Here is a 15,977-nt window from a genome sequence, read left to right as displayed (position 1 = left end):
CATCCAACCGCCTGAAATGGTCGAGAGACAGCTGGGAGTTGCATTCTTAATGCGCTCTGGTTCATCATGTGTGGGCACTGCGCAACCAACATTTTATTATCCAAAATCTGCTTGCTCTTCTTTACCATGTTCCTCTTCCATTCTTCTTTAATATGTACTCTCTCTGTTCCTAAATACAAGTCTTTGTATAGATTCCACCATGGACAACATATGGAGCAAAATGAGTGAATCTACACTCTAAACTATATCTGGATACATCTGTATGTGATCCATAGTGGAAATCTCTACCAAGACTTATATTTTGGAACAGAGGGAGTATGATAGTAGTACAGTATGTTCCTTGTACTGAAGATGAGCAGGGACATTTGCAGTGTAGAGGTCTATACATTCGGTTGTGATGGACACTTTGAGCCTCTTTGATTCGTAGGATTTTGTAAACATAGGAATAGGATTTGTAGTGGCCTGCCCACTTGAATCCTATAAGAATAGCAAGGAAATGCAGGGAGCTGTGTCGCCTTTCAAAGTTACACTGATATTAATAGTACCTCACCTTCAGTTGAAGAGAACTGGTATCCGAAGCCTTTCTAGCCGTACCGGCAGTACTAGCACATATATTCCAGCAAGTTCCACTTTGCTGATTTTACTTTGATGCTTATGGTTTTCCCCGTTATATCTACACTATGATCTGTGTAGCTGCTTTGTGTCGCACTAGCAGCAGTCCACTCTTGAAGCTAAACACTGCAATGACTTACAAAATTGGCACCAAGGAATTGAGTGCCATTCTGGATGCAATGAAACTCATACGCTCCCCACCTATTGATTCTTGTTCAGAATATGATCCTACTGACTATTCTAACCTCGAGGAGTCAAAGGCAGATGGCCTGTCCTGTTCACCCATCAAGGTGCCTGTTCTAATTTGGCAAGGTTTTATTGATTGCGCGTATCTTGCATATGTTGTCTTGCATTTCTTCTACTTTGTTGCACCGCCATCTGCTTAGTTTACTCATCATATATGTCGAGATGCCATGCCCATCCATTATCAATACATATTCCATCTGTCATCATACCATGTTTTTTCACTCAAATTTTGTTCTTGTCCATCAGACATCAAAAAGGAAGAGGGTGATTGCCGAACCTGAAGGAGCACCAGCAAAGTCCTTGAAAAACATGGTGGTGCCGAAGAAATCAGACAGCATCCCACTTATATTGGCTGTACAACCAGTGACACAAAACATAGGACCGACTCCAGCAGACTATACCCATACTTCACTGGCCACACCACTAGCCCCACCACACAGGACCTGCACTCCAGCAAAAGGTATACCGATTTCATTTGCCATAGCACCAGCCGTACCACAGAAAAATCCCACTCCAGAAAAAAGTACAGCAAGTCCACCGGCCGAAGACCTATCCCAACTGCAGAGACGGCAATTCATGCAGATTGGAATCCCATTCCATTTATTCCCAGTTTAAAAGACAATGCTTTCAATGTTGTTAGGGACTACGTGCATATATTCCCATCATGGGAAGATTATAGTGAAGACAAACACCATTTTCACATCTTCCTGTCCAACTTACGTGTAAGTGCTATTATTCATGGTTACTATTTTCCTGTTTTCTACTGATTGGACACATCAATGATTTACATTACATTGTTGTAACTAGGTGAGGGTCAATCTGGATAGTCATGACGAGCAAAGCTTGCTTGTGCTTTTCAAGGAAGCATTGCAGTAGTATCAGTGTTACCTGAGGAAATCACACTTTAATGGCAGTCTATAAACGAATTTCCGATGAAGTCTCCTGTGCTAAATTTAGAAGACATTGAATGGAAAAACCTTGTTATACACTGGTCTCATTCCCAGGATGAGGTACTGTCTATGAAATCACATGACAATTTGAACTTCTACTTTCCCGCATGTGCCTTGCGGATCTTTTTTGTAGGAAATCTGCTCGAAGAAGAATTCCGGTTTGAAAAGAACGACATGATATCGCAAATATGCTGCCCGCTGCTTTGCTCTTGTTAGTACCTGTTACCCTGTATCACTGTACTTGCATACATACCTGGTTCATTATGTGACAACAGTATGCATGATAGCTTGCTTATCAATTGTTCACTCCAAATTATCTGATCTGTATGAGTGTTTACATTAGTGTAGAATATATCCAATGCCAATGAATTTTTTATCAGTGTACTTATATTGACTGGTAGTTGTTCATGTACCATCACTCTGAAGCTTATTTTCCTTTGTCGTCCACTTTCTACACACCAGATCTATATTTACTCTTACCATAAGGTTGGTACTGAAGAAGTTTAGTTGTGCATTGCTCTTGGCTGTACCTTTTGCCTGTATCGATGCACTTACATTTATAGCTACTTGGTTATGTAGCATCACTCTTCATCTTATCTTAAATATTCTCCATTTTTCGTATATTATCACATCTATATTTACTCTTAACAAAATGTAGAATAAAGGCAATGCTTATGAAGAAGATTCTGTGGTAAACTTCTTGAATTGCCCCCCCCCATCAGCATGGACAAGGGCTTTATAGAGCCTGTCTTCACCAATAATGTAAGTTTGTCCTTCTCAAGCCTTCAAACTTTGTTGTGTATATTTGGTTAGGCATGACTGCAACAGCTGTTTATTTTTGGTGTTTGCATCAAATTGCATGTTTAAAGTTTATTATGTAGTTCATAAACAAAAGTTTGTCCTTCTCAATTTAAGTTTTCAGTTGTACAACCAAGTTCCTTCTTCATACCATGTAAATTAAACTATACAGAGCTAGTGATCTTCTTTTGCACTGCATGTATGCTTCTGTTCTTCATCCGTAATCCAGTGGTGTGGTAAACCTACCCACTACAGCACAATGTCATATTCTGCAATGTCTTAACTATGAACAATGCCATATCATTCTACTATACCGTCTCTTTATTTGCCAATCTGAAATGGGATAAATTGACAGCACACTAACCATTGATACTTATGAGTTCTTGATCTGTAATCCAGTGGTGTCGTGAAGCTGCCAACTCCTTCACAATGTCATTTCCTGCCATGTCTTGACCTGAACAATACCATATTGTGTTAATGCAATTTTAAATGGTGTCACTTTATTCGTCAGTAAGAAATGTGATGAATTGTTAGCACTGATACTTTTATGTGTAAAACCTGTCATCTGTCTGCTTGTTTATCTTTCAGAGTGAGGAAGATATAAGTGTTGAACAAGCACAGTCTCATCAGCTTGCTCAGCTGCTTGCGCTGCAGCTCCCTAGCAGGGCTAACCTTTCTTGAACTCTATTGAAGTGTTGTCGGTTTTGTATATTATTTTGTTGGCGTGTTTATTTGCACTGGTGGCAATCTTTGATGCCTAGTGTATGTAATCTGTTGTCTGCTTGTGCTTTATTATCATAGTGGCGAACTTTGATGCCCAGTGGATGTAATATGTTGTAATTTATTTATTGTATAGTCTAGGTTTTTTCTTATTCATGATGCTGCAGTTATTTTACTGTATATATATCATGTCTTCGCAGTAAACCGGCCAAACCGTAAAATTACGTTACATAATCGGGCCGTCATGTAATCATGATGTATGATCCGCATCATGGGCCCCATCATCTTGGTCCGTTAAAAGGCTAAAAGTAAAATGGCCCACTAGTAGATTCGGGCCTTTAATAGGCCGAGTAACCCCCGACCCTCTTTTCACAAGAAAACTCAATGGGCTTTTAGGAGGCTGAGAAGTAGGTTGGGCCTGAAATGTGTCGAATAGCTCACGGGCCGGCAGCAGCCCGAAATGGACCCCGGCCGATGATTGTGCGAATCAAATCACGGGCTTTTAACAGGCCAAAATTGTATCGGTCCTTGTTTGGCCCAATCAGATATCGGCTGCGAGCAGGCCGGATGCAAACCGGGCCGTAGTTAGGCCCAACTATATGACGGGCTTTTAACAGGCCGAAGTTAATATAGGGCCGAAATGTCAGGCGGAAACTAATATCAGGCCAAATTACTAAATGGGCCTTTAGCAAGTGGGCCCAAAAGCATAGCGTCCAGTTGACCGGCCGAATATGATATGGGCCATAATTTAGCCCAAAGCCTCTTAAAGGGCCGGACTTGATCTGGGCTGTAATTTGGCCCAGAACATGGTAGGCTTTTAATAGGTCGGATCTCATATGGGCCATTATTAGGCCCGAACATGGCAGGCCTTTAATGGACCGGATCAAATATGGGCCGGCATTTGGCCCAAAACATGGCAGCCAGTTAATGGGTCGGCCTACTAGGGTCCTCAAAATCTTGTGGGCCTACAGCTGGGCCGGCCCATTAATGTCGGCGAAATCTTGTGGGCCTTTAGCTGGGCCGGCCCATTATGATCTGCAAGAATCTTGTGGGCCTTTACCTGAGCCGGCCCATTATGGCACACAAAAATCTTGTGGGCCTTTAACTGGGCCGGCCAATTATGGCCCGCAAAATCTTGTGGGCCTTTAGCTGGGCCGACCCATTATGGACCGCAAAATCTCGTGGGCCTTTAGCTGGGTCGGCTCATTATGGTCCACAAAATCTTGTGGGTCTTTAGTTGGGCCAACCCATTTAAACTTGATGGGTCGGTCCACGTGTCAACATATCATAGGCGTGTCTCGCCCATTGGATGAGTGACACATGTGCCAACGCGGAGCTGACACGTGTCTACTCCAGCCAATAATGATTTTACACGTGAAAAATCCCCATTGGTCGAGGCTGTTAACAGGTTATCGGATCCAAAACCCGACCCAATAGCTTAACGATGTTCCGTTAAGGTGGATGCCACGTGTCGGTTACCCTTGATGAAAGCACTTCTGTGACGCGCGATTTATCGTCATGGAAGTGGACACTTCCGTGATGATAATTTTGGTAATGTCATGGAACACTTCTACGACAGCACAGGTATGACTATCTTGATTCTGTCATAAAATCGTCATGGATGTACATGCATGACAAAAAACGCAACCTACTGTGACAAACATGTATCATCATGGAAGTGTAATTTTTTTGTAGTGTATCCAGTTGGATATGGGTATCATGAGTTACTATTGTTGAGATCACCCTCAAGGTGAGTATGTTGGGAGGCAAAACTATAAGCCCCTATCTTTTTATGTGTCTAGTTGAAACGTTTTTCTCATGTGTATGCGGTGAGTGTTAGCAATCATAGAAGGCTATATGATGGTTGAGTATGTGGACTTGCCAAAAAGGCTCCGGTACGTGACCCTTCCTGAAAAGATGATGAATTGTAGTTGCAAAGTTGACTGAGAACATAGTTTGTTGGTTTTCAATAGAGTTTAAGCTTTATACTTCAGTGTTGTGATGATTTGTTACTTGTTCATGAGAAGTCTATGATACAAGTTATATGATAAAAGTTTTATGTTAAAATGTGTTGCTGTTATAATAATTTACATGATGCTTCTATGTTCGTATTTTGTTTTTATCGACACCTCTCTCTCTAAGCATGAGGACATGTTTTTCGATTTCGGTTTTCGCTTGAGGACAAGCGAGGTCTAAGCTTGGCGGAGTTGATACGTCCATTTTGCATCATGTTTACCTACTATTATTTATAATATTTTTATGCATAATAATGTTTTTTGGATTAATTCTAATGCCTTTTCTCTCATAATATGCAAGGTTCACACAAAGAGGGAGAATCCCGGCAGCTGGAAATCTGAACCTGAAAAAGCTACGTTAGGCCACCTATTCTGCACAATTCCAAATGATCTGAAACTTCATGAGGAAATTTTATGGAATAAATAGTAAATAATGGAGCAAATAACTACCGGAGGGGGGCCACCTCGTGAGCACAAGACACCAAGGCGCGCCCTGGTGGATTGTGCTCAGTCTGGTGGCCATCTTCTGGTATATAAGTTATTTTGACAGAGAAAAAATAAGGAGAAGACTTTCAGGACGGAGCGCCGCCATCTCGAGGTGGAACTTGGGCAGGAGCACTTTTGCCCTCCAGCGGAGCGATTCCGCCGGGGGAACTTCCCTCCCGGAGGGGGGCATCATCGTCATCATCATCACAAACAACTCTCCCATCCTGGGGAGGGAAATCTCCATCAACATCTTCAAGACCACCATCTCCTCTCAAACCCTAGTTCATCTCTTGTGTTCAATCTTTATACCGGAACTATAGATTGGTGCTTGTGGGTGACTAGTAGTGTTGATTACATCTTGTAGTTGATTACTATATGGTTTATTTGGTGGAAGATTATATGTTCAGATCCATTATGCTATTTAGTACCCCTCTGGTCTTGAGCATGTTTATAATTTTTGAGTAGTTACTTTTGTTCTTGAGGTCACGGGAGAAATCTTGTTGCAAGTAATCATGTGAATTTTATATGTGTTCGATATTTTGATTGTATGTATGTTGTGATTCCCTTAGTGGTGTCAGGTGAATGTCGACTACACGACACTTCACCATATTTGGGCCTAAGGGAATGCATTATGGAGTAGTTATTAGATGATGGGTTGCAAGAGTGACAGAAGCTTAAACCCTAGTTTATGCGCTATTCCGTAAGGGACTGGTTTGGATCCAAAAGTTTAATGCTATGGTTAGAATTTATTCTTAATACTTTTCCTGTAGTTGCGGATGCTTGTGAGGGGGTTAATCATAAGTAGGAGGTTTGTTCAAGTAAGAACAACACCTAAGCACCGGTCCACCCACATACCAAATTATCAAAGTAGCGAACACAAATCAAACCAACATGATGAAAGTGACTAGATGAAATTCCCGTGTGCCCTCAAGAACACTTTGCTTATCATAAGAGACCGTTTTGGCCTGTCCTTTGCCTCAAAAGGATTGGGCTGCCTTGCTACACTTTTGTTACCATTACTGTTACTTGCTCGTTACAAATTATCTTGCTATCAAACTACTCGTTACTTATAATTTCAATGCTTGCAGACATTACCTTGCTGAAAACTGCTTATCATTTCCTTATGCTCCTCGTTGGATTTGACACTCTTACTTATCGAAGGGACTATGATTGATCCCTTATACTTATGGGTCATCAGCCCCCCTTCCCCTGCGCTGCCGCCGCTGCCCCTGCCCTGCGCTCCCGCCGCCGCCCCTGCTCTGCGTGCTGCCGCCACCGCCCCTGCCCCTGCGAGCTTGTTTGATTGCGGGCAGAGGGGATGTCGATCAACCCCCTCTCGCCAGACCAACTCTCGAGTCCACCAAACCAGGAATGAAAGAGCATTGTCGAGGCCACCCCAAACCCTAGAAGAGTTGTCCAGGCCACCCCAAACCCTAGAAGAGTTGTCGAGGTCACCCCAAACCCTAGACGAAGAAAGAGCGTTGTCGATCAACCCCCTCTCGCCTGACCAACTCTAGATTCCACCCAAACCGGGACTGAAAGAGCGTTGTCGAGGCCACCCCAAACCCTAGAAGAGTTGTCGAGGCCACCCAAACCCTAGATGAAGAAAGAGGGTGTCGATCAACCCCCTCTCGCCCGACCAACTCTCGAGTCCACCCATACCGGGACTGAAAGAGCGTTGTCGAGGCCACCCCAAACCCTAGAAGTGTTGTCGAGGCCACCCAAATTTACCAAGTTAAAAGAGCATTGTTGAGGCATAGCGATTATTTTTTGCAAAGTGTCATCTCCTGAAAGTATAACCCCGATAACTTCGACATGAGGGGGGACATCGGACATGCATGAGAGAGGCAGTCTGCAACTAATCCATTGCTCATATATGCATGCATATGATTCCTTGTTGTGATTATCTTGGTCTATGTTTGCCACTAATTAATCCATCTCTCATGTTTGTTTATTGCCATGTTGTAATATTTGCAGAAACTATGGAAAGAGACTTAGGACAAGAAGAGTTTATGGGCATATAATCCGTGATGGAGGTGATCCCTTGTCGTTTCTCAACGACACCGATGGTCAGGAAGGAGAGGATGACGGCTCCGGTGATCCAACAATGGAGGAGGGAGGAGATCATTGTTGGAAATATGCCCTAGAGGCAATAATTAAAATGGTTATTATTATATTTCCTTGTTCATGGTAATTGTCTATTGTTCATGCTATAATTGTATTAACTGGAAACCGTAATACATGTGTGAATACATAGACCACAACATGTCCCTAGTGAGCCTCTAGTTGACTAGCTCGTTGATCAATAGATGGTTATGGTTTCCTGATCATGGACATTGGATGTCATTGATAACGAGATCACATCATTAGGAGAATGATGTGATGGACAAGACACAATCCTAAGCATAGCACAAGATCGCGTAGTTCGTTTGCTAGAGCTTTTCTAATGTCAAGTATCATTTCCTTAGACCATGAGATTGTGCAACTCCCAGATACCGTAGGAATGCTTTGGGTGTATCAAACGTCACAACGTAACTCGGTGGCTAGAAAGGTGCACTACAGGCATCTCCGAAAGTGTCTGTTGGGTTGGCACGAATCGAGACTAGGATTTGTCACTCCGTATGACGGAGAGGTATCTCTAGGACCACTCGGTAATGCATCATCATAATGAGCTCAATGTGACTAATGAGTTAGCCACGGGATCATGCATTATGGAACGAGTAAAGAGACTTGCCGTAACGAGATTGAACAAGGTATAGGGATACCGACGATCGAATCTCGGGCAAGTAACAAGGTATAGGGATACCTTTCCATCCTTGATGGCTTCCTTGTGTGTAGCAACAACAACGGAATTAGGTACATCCAACACATATGCTAGAGGCCTAGCAGACCCCTCGAAGGCATCTGAATCTGGAGGCACCTGCTCATCGGTCGTAGGCTAGGAGTCCTCAACATAGGACGGCGATAATTGGCTCCTGAACAAGACAATGACACAACTAAACTCTTCTGTGCTTGTGTCCTACAAGCGTTAACATCAGGACTAGTGAAACACACTACAGACGGATATTAAGAAAGACCAATACACGTGAATAGTAAGCATAGTACACATGGATCATAAAGTTCAACACACCACCCTATGGCTGATCTTCAAGCTCATAGCATGCCATGGAGTTCAACACACTACCACACCTACATACTTGCAAACTACTACACATGCTTTGATTCACAACCTAGTAATACCATAATATCATCCTTCCCGACATGGAAAACAACATGAACATCATCGAAGCATACAAGCAACACTAAGCATGCTACCAATCCATCACCACTAGCTACCACTACATTACATTCTCATAGATTGACAGTTTACAATGCTACCACGTACTCATAAATCTACTCCTATCACATGCTCACATATCTATCTAGAACGACTAGAGAGGAGGGATTGATCGAACTTACAACCATCGGTGCAACCGGGTGGAGGTGTGGAACATGCCGGAGAAAAGGAGGGAAAACAAATCGCTGCCAACGTCTGCCGCCGGCCGAAGAAGACGCGCCGCTTGCCTGCTCGCCGGTGATGATCCGCGCGGAACGAAGAACTCGAAGGGGGGATTGGACGGATAATCTGTGTTGTGATTCGAGGATGGCTATATAGGGCGACCGATTAGACGGAAGGTGACCTAATTTCTCCCACCGTTTTTTTGGGAATGTGCGTGCGTACGCACCATCTCCCTGCTCGCATGAACTCGGTGCCGTGTCCCCTCCCCTGCATATTGCCCGAGGCTGACTAATCGGAAACGGCCGATTCAGCACTTCCTAGCGGGTCTGCTTAGGGTGCTTTCGTGCTATGCAGGCTAAACAGTGAACACAATCTATCAAACATACCAAAGTTTTATCGCGCGGTTTTCGTTGGATCTAATGTAGACGACTAAATGCACTCCTAATGGCTGGCATCAGATCCGACCTCGTACAAATCGCAACACCCCGCCTGATCTGTTGACTGCGCGGTGCTTGATGGAGGGTCTCGGGAGGGGTGGCACCAGTAGATCAAAACCTTCTCGGGAGGGAGAAGAGAACGGGCCCAAGCCTCGCCTCGCCTCGCCTCGCACCACAAAAAGGATCGCGTGAACCGTACTCCCCTCCTTCCTTCTTTCCTGGAGCTCTTTACTCCACTTTCACTACTCAGTACTCACTCGTGACTCGTGAGTCGTGACACGCCACTCGATTCACACAGACACGAGAAGCCCAGCAGCGGCAGCAGCAATGGCGCCGCGCGCGTCGTGAGACGGACAGAGCCACAGCCTACAGCCTACAGGGGGCGGGCGAGCGGTGTTGGCGCTGGCGGTGGGGAGCGATTAACCGGCTCAGTTTGCGCGCGCGCGCGCCATGGCGGGCGGCCCGGCGATGGCCCCGGCGGCCGCGTGGTGGCCAGGCGCGGGGGCGGGGGCGGGGGCGCAGGAGCAGGAGGAGATGCGGTGGCGGCAGCTGGACGGCGGCGTCAGCGCCGTCTCCTTCGGCTTCGTCGCCACGGCCATGCTCGTCTCCATGTTCCTCGCCATGGCCGTGCTCGAGCACTTCCTCCGTGCCCCGCCCATGGGCCCGCCGGAGCCCTCGCCGCCCCGTGGACCAAGAGGGGTCCTCCTCCGCTTCCTCCGCCGCGGCCGCGGCGGACGCGGACCCCCCGGCGCGGATCTCGAGGCGGCCAGGAAGCTCGACGCCGGATGCGCGTCCCCCGAGGTAATAACCCCGGCACTGCTACTCCCGCACGCCCCGCCGCCGCCCCATTCCCCATTCGCGCCTGCATCCTGCCGCCTTTTCATGGTTCCGTCGGTCGCCCTTTTCCCCTTTCCGCATCGCTTTTACTGCTCACCGTGCGTGCGTGTGTGTCTGTGCACTCGAAACGGACCCAGATTGCGCATCATTTCGCCCCTCCCCCATCCCTCCACTACGCTCGACTCCGCCATGATGCAGCGGCCATGGCCAGTGCCAGGAGGGAGGCATCCGAGGAGGATGCAGCCCAGGTAGGAACGGACAACAGAATGCTCTGCTGCCACCGCCCATTTCTTGCCTCGATTTTTATGGTGGCTCTAGAAAGTATCTCAACATACACATCAAAGGAGCACGTTTTGATCTGCAGCGCCAAACCAGATCTTGCTGATGTGGTTCGTCACTTCATCACAGCTCGTCTTCGTCAGTGGTACAGTTCATGGCAGCGTATCCATCCATTATAGTGGAACTGATGTTACGTTCGTCCAAACTCGGAAACAACTCATTAATTATCTTGGTCGGGATGTGTCCTACTAATACTAGCTCAACCCCACAAGTCTCTGTTAAGCCACAACTCATTTAATTAGCTTGGTCGGGGTGTCCCACTGCTTCAACCCCACAAGTCTCTGTTAAGCCGTTAGCCACATCGATCTCTCCTGTCAGATTACTGATTAGCCTTATCAGCTGCTGCTGTCTCAACAGTTAATCATTCGTCATTATTTGGGTCGCTTTGTGCTAAGTGGCCACATGGTGTTTGTTCAGGAAAATGATCTAGGGTAGATTGATTACGCAGGTGGATCTTCCTGATGTACGTAATTCATTTCTATCCTTCTGTATTCTGTCTTGTGGTTAAGTTCAGTTGGCACCTTCATATGGCTTATAGCAGCATTCTTGTCCATTTTGTATGGTGTGATACGTAGTAGTAGAAGACAAGAGGGGTCGCTATTTAAGATCATGGGTTATGGAATTGAGAGGGGGATTTGGCAGACAGTGGGGAACAGACAAGGACCACCGCTGTCTGCACCTCACAGCAAGGTCTGAATCATACTCTTGCTTGCAATATGGGTTCTCCGTCTAAAACTCAGCAGCCACAGCCTGCAGGTCCCAGATGATGTGGGCACCATTCTTTCCTCACTGTGAGGTGTGGAACCTCCTGTTACTAAGATGGACCAGCAGCACAATTTACTTCGAGCAGTGGTGTGCCCCATCATGGAAATCAAGAGAAATCAGTTAATTAGAAATGGGAGGAGCGTTTAAGTACGAAGTATAAATGGTGTCCTTGTCTAAGAACTTAACCTTTAGAAACTTTGATGCTAGACCTCACACAAAAAATAAGTGGTTGTCTCTTGCTCGCGCACCGTCGCTGCTAACATGAGGTGCATGACTACGTGCGGCTCCTTTCCATCGCTCCTGCTTGTGAGCATACACCCAGCACACCCTTAGTTGTTCCTGGGCTATCGGTTAGTATTGTGAATTAAGGAGTGGTGTAGACTGAAATAATCTGAGAACAAATACAAAGTATTTGGCCCAACCAACTGTAGTATAGACGCCTAATATGTACTCCCTCCGTAAACTAATATAAGAGCATTTAGAACACTAAAGTAGTGATCTAAACGCTCTTATATTAGTTTACAGAGGGAGTAGGTATTTTGTGAAAATAAAATATATTTGGGTGTACATCTGTACTTCCACAGTTCCATGACCTTTTGTGGCCTCATGTCTAGCACCAGCTTCTGGTAGCCACATGCTGGCCAAGAACATTAAATGTAAAGAAATTAGGTTATCAAAATTGGCAACCCGTCCCATAAAATGGATGGCTCGACTACATCTTGTCTGCTATTCATGAGTAGAGTGTCTTCATGCATACTAGGATGTATATGTTATAAGTTCGAGATGTCGATTGGAGGAGTATGGAGTTATGTTGGAAGATATTGTAAAAGAGACGAGGTTGATTGAGCACCACAAAAAAATCAGTATTTTTCTGTAGTCTTTCTAAAATCTGCCAAAATCACCTTTCCCGCTATGATATGGAAAAATGAAACGATATATCACTGTTATGCAATCTGTCTAGCCGTGTAATGTGCTAAGTATAAGCCAGCACATACATGAATAGTCAATGTTGGCTGTATTGAAGTATCATACGAAAGCTTCTTCCATAATGTGTTTGTCAAGAACGGCATCGGTGTATGGTTATCAAGTTTTGTTTCCTTTATCTGCGAAGAAGGTTGTCAATCCAGCTATTATATATAGTTCATTTCTCGATGTCAACTCATTCACGATTGTTACTGAATCTGGACCATCAGTCCCAGGTTCCATCCAAGTTCAGATAAATTTCTGATCAGCTCTTTCGTAGTAGAGGCTCAAATTCCAACTGATTCCAGACTATTTTGTGATCATCTCTTGCATTAGTCAACTTTCATAGCATAGTGGACGTCACGTACCTGATACATGACAAAGTGATACTAGCTGTACGATCTGCTCGGGATGACCCTGGAACCAAGTGGCAAAGGTGTCTTGATGGCAGGTTGGCAGCCACACCTCAGGGGCGGGGATGAGAGAAGTGGAGATTTTTTTTTTCTGCTTAATCCAACCAACAGATGTGCCAGCCCTTATATCGGTGGTGCCTGCCCCTAACACAAGTAACCAATCTTACCTTTCCTAGCTCACAAATATAAAGAAGACAAACTTTGGGAAGATGAACCTATAAAGATATCTTGCTTCCATGAATAGCTGTGGTGTTGGGTGCTCTTCCAAGGGCTGTATGACTATGACTGTATGCGTTCCAAATTTCACTCATTGCTTTTGACATCAAATAATTGTAGATTTCTTTCTCTTCCTCTTTTTTTTTTTGAGGGAAACAGCACAACTCTGCTGCATATTTTTATTGTTTTTTTAAAATAAGTTACAGAGAGAGTCTGTACAAATTAAATAAAAGAATAGAAAAAAGAAAACAAAAGGCTATACAGAACTAAGGAAACAAGAAACAAGAACAAATACAAATACAAATACAACAGTGGAATGTATTCACGCAAGCTAGCTGAACACACTCATCTGAAGGCATGAACCCAGTCTTCAAACTTCCCATATTCTTTCCTGTTTGCTCTGTTAAGTTCCTCTTTAAATGTCTTCCTGCATTTATATAGGCTGGGAGAGATGCCCTTGAATATGAAGCCATTCCTAGTTAAAATGGGACTCCCACTAGAATGATGATTTCAAGTTAAAATGGGGCTCCCACTAGGTCTTTTAAGTTTCTTTCTCCTCCTCTTAGATGATGAATTGTTTTTTCACATTAGTTATAGTCAATTAGTACCTCTAGAGCAATAGAAATATGCTAGAGCAGACTTCTGGTAGACCTAGCGTTGATGACTCATCTTCTGTCCTATTGTGTCATCTGTGGAACTTATTTATCTGAATACTGGCATTGCCATAGGACGGGTCATTCATCATCATTTGTGTCGATTTTACACTTAGGTCAGGCTTATTCGATTTCATTGGTTCTTTTGGACATTATGGCATCTTTTTTTTATGTTGATATTCTGTTTTCTCTCTATACCAGCCATGGATTTTGAGTCGCTCGACTAGTCGCGACTAGTCTACGACTAGTCTATGAGTCGCAAAAATATGGTCGACTTAGCTTAGTGTCGACTCGCGACCCTGAGTCGCGACTAGTCACAACGCAGGCTCGACTTCTTCCGAGTCGCTGCCCCAGAGCGACTCGAAAACCATGATACCAGCACATACAGTTTTTAGAAATACAACTGATCATGAAATTATGACATCCCTATTTCTGACTGCATCAAGGCATCTCATGTTAGCATTGTCGCATTGGATGCGGTGAGTTCAGTACATGCACATTGTTACTGATTACTTCGTTTATATGTGGCTTTGCAGATGCCCGTGTATTCCAAAGGCGTATCTGTCCTGATGCCAGGACAGGACGTGCCGACGTTCATCGCGCACCCCGCGCCTGCGCCCTGCCCCCCAGAGAGGGTCCGATGGCCGTTGCACCAGCCCGCTCCTTTCGCCAGTTCCTCGTCGAATCCGTGCTAGCATATGGCCGCTAGACCGGAACACCGCTCTAGTGCTCTACCCAACGATGATCCACAGGGAGAGAGCACACCTCTGGTTTCTTCTGTGGCCATGTCACCGGTTCCCTGGTGGGACGGGGAGCGGTTCTCTCCATGCGTTGTACAGTTTGTTTAGATGTCTGTTGTGGAGCAAGTTCTGCTGGCTCCTGCGGCTGCCTGTATTATGGCGGGAGAGGAGCGGCTAGTCTAGTGGATCCATGGAATTGTTGCCGATCCCACTTGCTCAGCCAGTATTTAGATGCTTCCCGCAAAAAAAAAAAGAAGCTAGTGTTTAGATGGTTTCGTTGTCGTTGGTCATAGAGTCGTACTAGATGTGTGTCATGGATGGATGCACACGTCTTGTGTAATTTCGCTGCATAAATGACTTGTAGCCTATGGGACTTTCGCCCCCTGGGAGACTTGGGCTTTAGAGATTTTGAAATCTTTATTCTAGCTGTTCTTGCTAGGCAGGCATGGAGGATACTTGAAAGGGTATGTCTAGAACTTGGTTGGATGCTACAAACGGTGACAAAATATGTTGTGACAGTATGACAACAAATGCTACAAGCATTCTAACTAAAATGCTACAGCTGACATTGAAGGATGTTGCCACCGGTGAGATCACGTGCTACAATCGACGAGGGATGACATGCTACAACTAGCAAGACGGATGTTGCAACCGGTAGAAACAATGTTGCAAATGATGGGATAAAATGTTGTAAGGTCGACTGAGACTTTGTTTTAGATCTCAGTCGACTGAGTTTTAGCAAACCCGTACTAGACAATATAAGTGCATGAAATTTTAAAAACGGTTTACTTTTCAGACTGCTCCATCCTAGAAGGCCAGGTTGGTAATCATCCATCACAGGTTTGGCGGTCTCTAGTTGAAGGCAGGGATATAATGAAGCAAGGAATTATCAAGCGTAGTAGTAATGGAATTACCACTGAAGTTTGGAATGAAAGCTGGATACCACGAACAAGATTGATGCGGCCGCTGGTTTCTCATGTGGCCAACCCACCCCAGTTTGTGTCGGAGCTCATTGATACTCCAAATGCAAGGTGGAATCAAGAGTTGATAGATGATGATTTTTTAGCCAAAACCGTAGAACAATGGTTGCACAGTATTTTCATTAATAATAAATATTTACATACAAAAGGAAAGGAAAATAACAAAGTCAACCAATGTCGGTTCAAGGAAACAATCCCATAATTAAATTACAGATATTGTTCTGTCCACATACTAATTTTCTCTACTTTTCTTTGCTTTGCCCTGATTTGTGCTGCCCAAAATCCTTCTTTCAGATAATGTTTCCATT

General features: G+C 44.7%; 1 protein-coding gene across 1 annotated transcript; it reads left to right on the top strand.

Annotated features, from left to right (window-relative positions):
• The first annotated feature begins 9,889 nt into the window (after positions 1-9,889).
• Positions 9,890-15,109, top strand: LOC123068830 (uncharacterized). The gene is made up of 2 exons (XM_044491508.1): positions 9,890-10,564; positions 14,486-15,109. Exons 1-2 carry the CDS (start codon positions 10,214-10,216, stop codon positions 14,642-14,644), a joined length of 510 nt encoding a protein of 169 aa, XP_044347443.1. The 5' UTR covers positions 9,890-10,213; the 3' UTR covers positions 14,645-15,109.
• Positions 15,110-15,977: the final 868 nt, after the last annotated feature.

This window comes from Triticum aestivum, chromosome 3B (genome assembly GCF_018294505.1).
Source record: "Triticum aestivum cultivar Chinese Spring chromosome 3B, IWGSC CS RefSeq v2.1, whole genome shotgun sequence".
Lineage (NCBI taxonomy): Eukaryota > Viridiplantae > Streptophyta > Magnoliopsida > Poales > Poaceae > Triticum > Triticum aestivum.
This window is presented reverse-complemented; position numbering and strand designations above follow the sequence as displayed.